Below are 10205 nucleotides of genomic sequence, written 5' to 3'. Positions count from 1 at the left end.
TTATTTATTATAAATGGCAGTTGCCTGCATTGCACTCTGTATTTAGAATGTACTGTCTACCGTTCTGCTTCCCTTCAAAGCTGAGCATGAAGAATAAATACAGCCTTTCACACTGGCGAGCACTGCCTGCCCTCCAGCCACGACTGGTAGCAAAGTCAGACAGTATTTATAAAAGAAATCAATTAAAAAGTAAAACAGACAGTATCATTTAAGGCCTCTGTCCTTGCTAGTCTGCTCAACAGACTACACTTTCACAAAAGAAGAAAACCTGCCACTTTTGTTACAGTAACCAGAGAGCAAAGTTAAACAGAAAAAAGGTCACATTTACAGCTGCCAAGAAGGCAAAGTTCCTGAGGCTCGGCCAAGCAGCACACACACACAGGCAGCACTCGCAGCACCCTCGCAGCACTCCCGGCTGAGCTCCGACGGGGGCAGCCAGGCCCAGCGCCAGCCCGACACCGCGCTCGGGCCCAGCATCTCCTTCAAACCCTGCAGCCCCTGCGGAAAGGGGTTTGGAATTACAGCCAATTGTACAGTGCAAACTTGAATCTGCTCCCACAGATATAGAATAAAACACAGAACAAAAGCGCCACCGGCCCCGGTTGTGAGGAGCACCATCCACTAAGGAAATAAACCCCAGAGAGCAGAGTCTGATCTCAGCTACTCCTGACTGAAGAGCTGCAGTAATTCCAGCTCTTCAGTGAGCTTTCAGTGAACTTACACAGGTGTAACTGATACCAGGGCTTGAACTGGTTTGGCAGTGATGCACCAAAATTAAAGTGAAGCACTTATTAACTGACAGCCTTCCATATTTAGAGTAACTAAAAAATATCACTAACAGAGTTTGTTAACCTTGAGCAGGACAAGAGAAACACCCACCAATGGACGGAGGTCACATTTACACAGCATTTCTCAAGTATTCACTTCAGCAGATCAACAAGGTTTTGAAGGAGGGCTTGGCTTAGCCTGGTTTCAATAACTTTTTATCAGGGTTCTTGCTGCCACCCCATGTAAACTGTTGAAAAAAATACACTGACTCCCATATGTACTTAGTATATCTGTGCCCATGCTGCCACTCTGCACAGACCCAACCAGGATCCCAATGCTCTGCACAAAGTGGGAACTGTATCACAGTCTTTCTTACGATATTACCTTCACTGTGAGTTTTCTACACCCATGGTACTGACAAAAAGCATGCCCAATGGTAGGGAAATATGCATATTCCTAATATTTCATGGTAGATATGTCATGTTAATGTGAGAAAAATAGCAGCTTTCTCAAGGTCCAGTCTCTCAAAAGAGAGCCCTATCTTAGAAACAGTTTTGTTGGTTTTTTACTTCTGTAGTTGAGATCAATGGCAAAAATCAAATTGATTTCAATGCTGAAAGAATGCCATGGCAGCCAATTGACAGGAAACTACCAAACGTATTCTCTTAATGGTTTGTTACATTTAACTGTACACAAGCTATCAGACAGAAGAACCTAATCAGGCTTTTCCCTCTTTCTCTTTCACAAAAGACCCAAAACTTTCTGAGAAATCTGAGTGTCACCAAGAACCAACAGCAAGCACGACAGTAATGACTGAATCTGCAAAGACAGAGTAATGCAGCAGGATCAAGTCATGTGCAGCTGATGGAAAATGGGAATGTTCTATCAGTCTTGAATAGGGTATGAAGGACTGAATGGTGTCCTGTTTTCCTCTTCAGGAAGCAAAAACCTACACTGCATGTACTGCACAATAATCTGGACTTGTTAGTGATAGAGTAGCCTGTAAAGAATAGGCACTTATCCCAAGAACTGGCAAAAAAAAGGAGCATTATTTGGTAGGTATGGCACCAAAACACAACCATTGTGCTTCCTCACATACGTATGCTGTACAGATGGAGACTCAAAAAGACACAGAGTTTTAGGTCGTTGGCAGGCTGGGTTTTTTCTTTTTGCTCCGGCAAGATTTGCAAATGCAACAGATGATGCATGGAGATGCCACAAGCAGCAAGGGGGAGGTCACCAATGCTATGATACCTAGTCCAACGAGGATCCCCACAACCTGAAAGACAGGGTGATGAAAAATACATATTTAGATAGCATGGAAAATAAAATATGCATGTGCATGCATAAACATAGCATAGGTCACCAAAAAAAAATGAAAATATGAAAATAATAATCTTGGGTCTTCTCCGAAGGCTAAAATCTCTTTGCTTCATGCATGCATGAGAGCTCTGCCCAGCTGGTTAGGAACACACCTGTGTTCTGTTCCACATCACTGAAGCCCGTGAGTGGCCCAGCTTGTTTCTGCAAGGGCCTCTGTCGTAATGCCGTAAGAAAATATCATTCTGAAAAACAAAAGGAGAAGCTGTAAGAGCAGGTTAGAGAACTGCAGTGAGAAGTTCAAGACCAGAGTGGAAACACAACCTTCCTGGCACTGCTTGGAAATTGCCAGCTGCCAGCAGACAAGTTCACCTGTCTTCCAAATCATTACCTAGAGTAACTTGCAATTTCAGAAATTGACGTATGTTTGGCACCTGAGCTATCATACAGAATCTTTCCTCCTCCACTTTTAAAAAGCATAAGCACATGAGTTCCACCTAATTGCACAAGTACCTAGGCTATAATTTGGTGATGATAAAGGGAACTGAAAACAACAGGCATTTCTGAAACCTAGCAATGTGAGGGATCGTCCTCCTGAAGTATTTTACCTTCTGTACTCCTGCTGTACCTACTTCACAGTAATTCTCTTCTTAGACTTAACAGGAAAATATAAAAAGTACAAAAATCCTGTTGAATTTCTCTTTTACCATTAATACTCATTAAACTACTCATTCTTTTCTTCAGAAGGTGACTCATGCCCTGCATTACCCTCCCTAAACCACTGTGCTGTAACCTGATGCTGCTTCCCCTTTCATTTTTCAGCTCTGCTCTCTGGCTTTGCAGGTACTACCTTCATCTACGCCTGGAGCTCCTGTAACCCCCACTACATTTGAATCACACAACTACAGTTTCTTTCTCTCTGTCTCCCTTTGAACTGACAAAAACTCGATAAGGGCATGTCTGTGGAGTCTGCAAGAATGTGACACTCCTCAGGTTCAGCACAGTGTTAAGCAATCACCATGTACTGCATGTACTCTGAGGCAAGCCCTAAGACTCATGTTGAAAAAGCACGTTCGCCCACACAGAAAGGGGACATAACACTAAGAGAAACCTGTTTAGTGTGCTAAGTAAAGGATGAAGACTGAGGAAGTCTCATTGTTTGCTGGCTGTGGTGTACAAAAAAGACAAGAAAAGCTACGCAGCACATAACATTTTAGTTCAAGTGCTGGTAAAGTCCTTTTCATGCTCCCACAGCTGTTACTGATGACTGTGCCAAAAGGGCAAGCTGCCATATATACAAGTGCATTACTTCCAAGACTCTTCATGCTGCTAGGATACTTGAAGTCCACACAAGTTGAGACTGGTTTGCAACCTTTGAGAAGTAACTAGCAACATGCACTTCACAATCTGTGTTCATGATCCAACATATTTATCCTCAAGCCTAACAGCCAATCGTTCTCTTCAGCAAACATGGCACTAAAGATGGACTAGTAAAGGAGACCTGGTGCTCCCTAGCCACCATACCATGGAACAACCCCCTTCACCCAGCACCATACCATTTTTAGACAGACTGTGTCCTTTGCTGTTGAAACAGGTGGAAGACATCTATTTCCCTCACTCTAAACCAAACTGTTTTTAGGAAGAGGGAATCCAAGCAAGGCATGGCTGGAACAAACCTCCAGAAAGCAATGTGTTAGTCCCATCTCCCTCAAAGAACTAACACAGGACCCACAGACATGGCCATAACCCTTTATGGAAGAAATAAAAAACTATATTGATATAATTAAAAGGACTGGGTGAAAGAAAAGAAAACAACTGAGTCAGAAGCTGAATTGAGCCAAGAAATTTGCTAGGACAGCAATGAACTACCAAAAAGCTTGTGCAGGGCCACGGACTAACCCTTAACTCCATTATTCTTTATCCTGGTGTTTTTTCTGCAGCACTTACATCCAAGTTCTGTAGACAATACCAGCAAAATGTGTGCTTGCAGTTCTTGCACATCATCTGAGCACAGCCCTCGTTTCGCTCAATATAAATTCGACAAACTGGGCACTGCTTAATTGGTGCCTCTGTCTCTGCTCCAATAAGGAATCTAGAAAAGTAAGGAAACATTAAAGTCAGATGTGAACATATTGGTCGGTATTCAGGTCCACTGCCTGATGTGTATTGTGCTTATCTTTAAGAGCATCTAATGTTGTCTTAAGTGTCCTCAGTGTGTGAAGCTTCTTATATTCAGTACAATACATTGAAACACACTCGCTACTAGGTGTAAGACTATTAATGTCACATAAAAGTGAAAATTCCTTGCCTTGTTCCTTTATGCTGTATAAAAGCAATACTCACTACACCCACAATTAATCACCTATAGCATTAAAACTTAGCATTTTGTTACAGAGACCTTACACAATTCATTTAACAGGACTGGATTATGCAACTCATAATCCTTGTCTGAATCCTCCTTGTCTGAATAAAATAGGCTTAAACTCTACCACAGTCAGAGATCACACCTAGAGAAGAAAAATCACAGCAAGAGCTTTTTGGCAACACCTATTCCATGGAGTTTCTAGCAAGCAGAATGCTATAGGTTTTAAGTTTTTCATTTATTGAAAAAAAAATTATAGAAAACTTTGAAAACATGACTCAATATAACCTGATTCTGAAAACAAAGATGGATAGCCAAAGACATGACATAGTTTAAACACAAAAGCCTCTCTTCTATAGATCAATGGCTTTTACAACCTGATCTGCAGGTTGTTTGCAGTTAAGGAAAATGAGCATAAATAAGGCTTTCACTCCAAGTGAAATTTACACTGTGTAAGAGTTAAGGTTTTTCTGTGCAAAGATTCTGTAAATATTAAGCAGGGGTGATTTCTTAACCACAGCATAAGCAAAATTTGGATCCTGCAATATTGGTATATTGGATTTTTGGTATGGGCACAGGTCATAATTCTAGCATGTGAACAAAGCCTTTAGGCAGATTTAAAGTCCTGGAGGGCTTCACCTTTTAGAAGTGTCAGTTGCAACCCAAGCTTGACAAGTACACAGATAGTATTAAGTATGTGAAAATAAAATTTAGCATTTAAAGTAATATTTAGACTGGAATTGTATTTAGGAAACACCAGGAGAGTTGGACAGTCTCCAAGCTGAAGCTGTGGACCTAGAAGGAAGCTGCTCCATGAATGCAACGTGAGGCCCTGTGATGAAAAGAACCAAAAGACGGCACGGCCATCGTGGATTCCCATCTTACCCCTGCTCAGTGGGTACCGGGGTCATTTGGTTTTCCTGGCACAGGTGCTGCCCATGCCATGGCTCCTTGCAGGAGGAGCAGAAGGTCAGGTGGCAGGCGGGGCACTCCACTGGCACTGGCGCTCCCGACTCACTCGGTGCCATGTGGCACACGGTTTGGCAGTCAGCTGTGGGGCACCATGTTCTCTGGGGGTCCAAATGGACTTCTGAAATGCAACAGAGAGAGAAATAAAACTCTTTATGCAGTCCCCTTCTTGTCCCAGTGACATGTGTCTAGGTATACAGCATCCAATTCTGCACAAGGGTGTGGAAGCCAAAGTGCCCCACACCCACACCCACGGGCATTTGGGCCTGCTCTTCTTCAGGCATGTCTGCATTTGTCCTCTGCTAAGCAGTTGCACTGAAAGCATTGCAACAATAGAAATACACTACACAGAATGTGTTCCTTGCCTTTTTATAGCAAGGTTCAAAATATGAACCTAGCTGCTGCTGGCTGAGAAGCAAGTGTCTTTTGTAGCACTAGGCCACTCCATGTCTTGGACATGTGCAAGCCATGCAGTAACTTCCATGTAAACAGCAGAATGACTGTAATTAAATTAATGTCAAGTCACTTTCTATGTCTTATGTACTATCCTTTATCTATAAATTGCAGTTAATATTCACTGTATCATATCATTACTATTTGTCCGGTATCAGATTATCACAGGAGTCAAGATTCAGGGTGTAGACACTGAGTTACAGTCATCACCACATGGCAGAGAATGATAAATGTTCATCCTCTCTCTCACTTCCCAATCTTTATTCAAGGACTTTACAACAAAAACCCAGCTGGGACACATTCACTGTTGGTCATTTGCTACTCAATTCCATGAGGTGCATGAACACTCACACCCTCAGAGCCTCCCCAGAAAAGGGCTGTCAGGAGCAACCTTGCCCCTCCTCCTTCCCTGGTTGCTCTCTGCGACCACCACTGAAAATAAATAGATGGAGGGGATGTCTCCAAAGTCAATGGAAATCCTGACTGTGAGATGGCAAAAGGCATTACAAGGTACCTCCAGCAGATAAAATTAGTTGTCCCACTTGAAACAAAAAGCTGCACAAGGACCTCATATACGAGTTCACTGGCAAATTTTGCTGAAAGCACATATGGACACACAGGTACACACTACTCTGACTTCGGGTAATTTCTGAGTCTGTGTCAGAGAGCTCCAACATATGTAGAGAATTTCTATTTCCATGCAAAGGTTGTCACCTATAATTTAGGCAGTGACAGCAAAACACCTGTGCCATCTACCTTCAGCCATTTCATGGATCTAGTTGCATTCTTTTCTCTTACTGTCTTGCACACACTTTTTTGCCTCCCAAAACAAACATTATGCTTTCTATTGAATGAAAGCAAAAACAAATTACATCTCGGCTTCATTAGTAGGGAGAAGAGAGCCACAGCAAATCAAGTAACTTTTCATATTTACATACTTTTAAAAGGTAATGTCCTGACTGAGAAATTTTTATTTCTCTAGGTTCCTTTGGTGTATCTTAAAAGAAACCCTGAACTGGTTAAGACTATGGCCTAGTACTTGCTATTGCATTTAATCCTTCACACAATAGATTCTGCATGTTTTCTGTTGAAAATTCAGCTTTGTAAACCTAAATTTCCCTATCCTGTGTTTGGGTGAAAGACAGAATGTCTGGTTTTGACATCACTGGGAGGAGGAGAATTGGGTTGTAAACCTGTTTTTTACTAATTTGTTGCAGCAAGATGTAATGCAAGAGATGAAAGTCCCTCCTCTCCCACTTCCTCCATCTTACAAAGAACCTACAGATAGTGTTTTGCAATCCACGCTGTCTCATACTGTTTGGTTTGCCATGGAGCACAAGCGAAACCAGTAGCAGCTAAAAAGGCACAGCCAAAAAAGGGAAAGAGGCTATCAGCCTGCTCTGGCAAGTTGCTCCATCTCTTGGTTAGGGCCATTTCTCTGCAGAGCTTTTCCTCTGCTACCCTGCAGCCAGTTCAGCCACAGCTCCCTCAACTCTCAGGAGGAAAGCCTTCCCAAACAGTGCCAGTTTTGGGCAGGGATCTGGCCAGTTTTCATAAAACATCCAAGCAAGCAGGTGAGATGTAGGTGGCAGACAGGAGGAATGCAGCACCCTGAAGAAAATAATTTCTGGCTCAGAAGGATAGGACTGAAAGGATAAGACTGTGTTTCACAGAAATCTCCATTTAAAACAGACTACTTTTGAGTCAGGCATAAAATGGAGATTCTCCTCATCTACCACTCAGCCTACTGGCAAATACTATGCATGTGCCCTAACCACTTACCATTCCTCTATTTCTTTACTTCTGTTGACTACATCAACACCATCCTTATAGACATAGAACAATTCCTGTTTTTCTAATAAATATGCTTCACAGAAACTCTGTGGCTTAGCCCTGACTGGATGCAGAGAAGTTACAGATATGCAAAAAAATCTTGTTTTTAAAAACACACTTGCATTCTAAGAACACAAACCCCACAAGAGAATAGCTTATTATCAGTGCATCTATTATTAAATTTAACAATTGTCTGTAGATACACCATTCTATACCAATTACTTCTCACTATGTTTCCACACAATATTATTGGCCCATTAATAAAAGAAAGCAATGAAAATGAGAAGATATATATTCTATTAACATAGCTAGCACAGATTGGGGATGAGGGAAACAGCTGTTGGATGTGTAAATCCTTCCTGGGGTGTTCCAAATTTTCCTCAAAATTAATCTCACAGTGGAAAATGTCTGGACAATAAGTTGAAGATCAGGAAGAAGTCTCTGGACAGATTCTGGGTGCGAATTCATCCCCAGCAGACGCCATCAGTGAAGTCTATTGCTGGTTTCAGAAAAAGAGTGTCAGACCAGGGCAGGCAGGCTTTGCCAGGTAAGGCTCAGGTCTGAGACTGGTGCTCCAGGCCAGCAGAAGCTAATAAGCCAAGTCCCAAATTCCACTGACGAGTGCAGAAAGGTCAGCCTTGGGGACAGCATTAAATCCAGGATAGGCAAAAGGTCTTGGCTAAGGCTGGGATTAGTGCTGGGTGTCCAGGTCAGAGCTTTAGCTAGCAGGAATCATTGTTCCCAGACATCAGTAAGCTGGATTTATTGCTGGGGCCAAAAGGCAAGGCAAAAGGGCTATGCCTAAGTCTGCTGCTTGGACACCAGTTTTATCATAAAAGAGTAAGGGCAGATCTTAAAATCATGATGAAGAGAGATAGCAGAGGTGGAAGAGGATTTGTCAGACTTAGGCAAGAAAGAAAAGGAAAGGAGGATTTAAAAACTAGACAAGTTTCAGCCTTCTCTGCGTGGGAGGCAGTAAAAAAAAAAAGTAACAAAAGATCATGAGTTCAGCTTTGGCTAGTTATAGAGGAAGAGATACCAGGAAACCAATAGTTTCAGAGTCATCAGTAAAAAAAGGTTTTACATAAAACAGATTAATGTATTGCAAGAAAGTCCCTTTTTTTTAACCCTTTAATATGGTGAATTAACAAGCTGTGACTTCCATTGTCTAGGACTGTAGACAAGCCACTGATTAGATTATGAACTGGAGAGACTTTGTAAGAAATTAAGAATAAACAAGAAGGTGGTAAAACAGGAGAAAGAAACAAAAAATAAAACCAAGGTTTGGGATTTTTTTTTCTTTTTGTTTGACCCGAGTGCCTGAATATCATATCTACAATGTGCATTTGCCCATAAACTCTGGAGTATATTTGAGTATTATGAGCAGTTTTTCTACTTTGTGGTCATTCACAAGGATTCATGTCAGATGAGATTCTGTAAAAACCTATATATTCTTCTACCTCACCAACTTTTCAAGTGCATTATTTTGCCTAATTTTATAGACCTCTGCACTGTCTTACACAATCCACTGCATCTAAGCAGGCATGCAGAGTAAGAATATAAATCCAGTCTTTCAAGGAAAGTTTGAGAACAGGCAGAGTGGGGCAGTGTCTCAGAACACCACTCTGCATGCTACCATGCACTGAGTTCTTTAATAACACGGCACCTTCCAGCTGAAACTTTGAAGCTGGTGGCAGTCTTTAAAACCAGGAAGGGGATGTCATCTTTCTGACTAGCAAGTTTCTTCTTCAGCCTTGTCAAGGACCATCTCTTGATGCAGAAGAGTAACCTCTGGGCATAGGAAATGTTGACCTCAGTGAGACCTTCAGTTTTAAACTTCTCTACAAAGTAGGCCTTCCTCAGGAATGAGGGGACTACTATTCCTTGGGAAGAAAAACTCTGTTATACGAACACACATGAGGCTTTTATGTAAGCAAAGATATTTTGCAGGGATGCTTGCAAAAATTCACATTGCATTTCAGAGTACATGTCCCCCAGAAGCTCTGAAGATCCCTAGGGATGCGTAAAAGGACTGTGTGCCCTGGCCAGCACCAGCCTCTAGCACCTTGACAAGTTCTACCAGTACAACCACCTCAAGGACCCAAGATGAACATGCCATCAGAAGAACAGTGGGGCCCCAGGCACACAGTCTGACAGTGTTGCCCACAAGCTTGAGTTGAAGTCTGGTAATTAATTCATTAAGACGCTGCTTCTTTGATTCTGCAAAACAGAATTTCAGCTTTGAGTGTGGAGCACAGCCAGACCTAGTGACTGCTCCTGAACTATTTAAAAGCAAAGACATCTTCTCTGTCTCTTCCTTAACTCACTCCACAGGCTCTGTCTCTGCCATATATAACAGTGCTGCCTCCACTGACAAAAGAGAAAGTAATAGAGACAAAAAGCTTCACACCTCGTTCAAACTTCAACCTCTTGTATAACTCAAACTGGTCAACAGGAACCAAACAGGCAATCTGAAATGAGAAACACACAAAAGAAGCAT

The 10205-nt window shown here is 42.0% G+C and overlaps 1 protein-coding gene across 1 annotated transcript in view; it reads right to left on the bottom strand.

Moving 5' to 3' along the window:
- Nucleotides 1-583: 583 nt before the first annotated feature.
- RNF144B (ring finger protein 144B) overlaps nucleotides 584-10205 on the bottom strand; it is a 48243-nt gene continuing 38621 nt past the window's right edge. The window contains exons 4-8 of the mRNA XM_054285134.1: nucleotides 10116-10176; nucleotides 5336-5540; nucleotides 4036-4180; nucleotides 2244-2333; nucleotides 584-2047 (exon numbers count right to left, since the gene is read on the bottom strand). Of these exons, the coding sequence (XP_054141109.1) occupies nucleotides 1907-2047; nucleotides 2244-2333; nucleotides 4036-4180; nucleotides 5336-5540; nucleotides 10116-10176 (642 nt within the window). The 3' untranslated portion in view covers nucleotides 584-1906. The remainder of the gene's footprint in view (nucleotides 2048-2243; nucleotides 2334-4035; nucleotides 4181-5335; nucleotides 5541-10115; nucleotides 10177-10205) is intronic.

Source organism: Melozone crissalis, unplaced genomic scaffold (genome assembly GCF_028551555.1).
Source record: "Melozone crissalis strain CALT ecotype California unplaced genomic scaffold, PUWL_Pcris_2 ptg000042l_1, whole genome shotgun sequence".
In the NCBI taxonomy this organism is placed as follows: domain Eukaryota; kingdom Metazoa; phylum Chordata; class Aves; order Passeriformes; family Passerellidae; genus Melozone; species Melozone crissalis.
The sequence above is the reverse complement of the archived record's forward strand: the minus strand, read 5'-3'. Positions and strand labels throughout refer to the sequence as shown.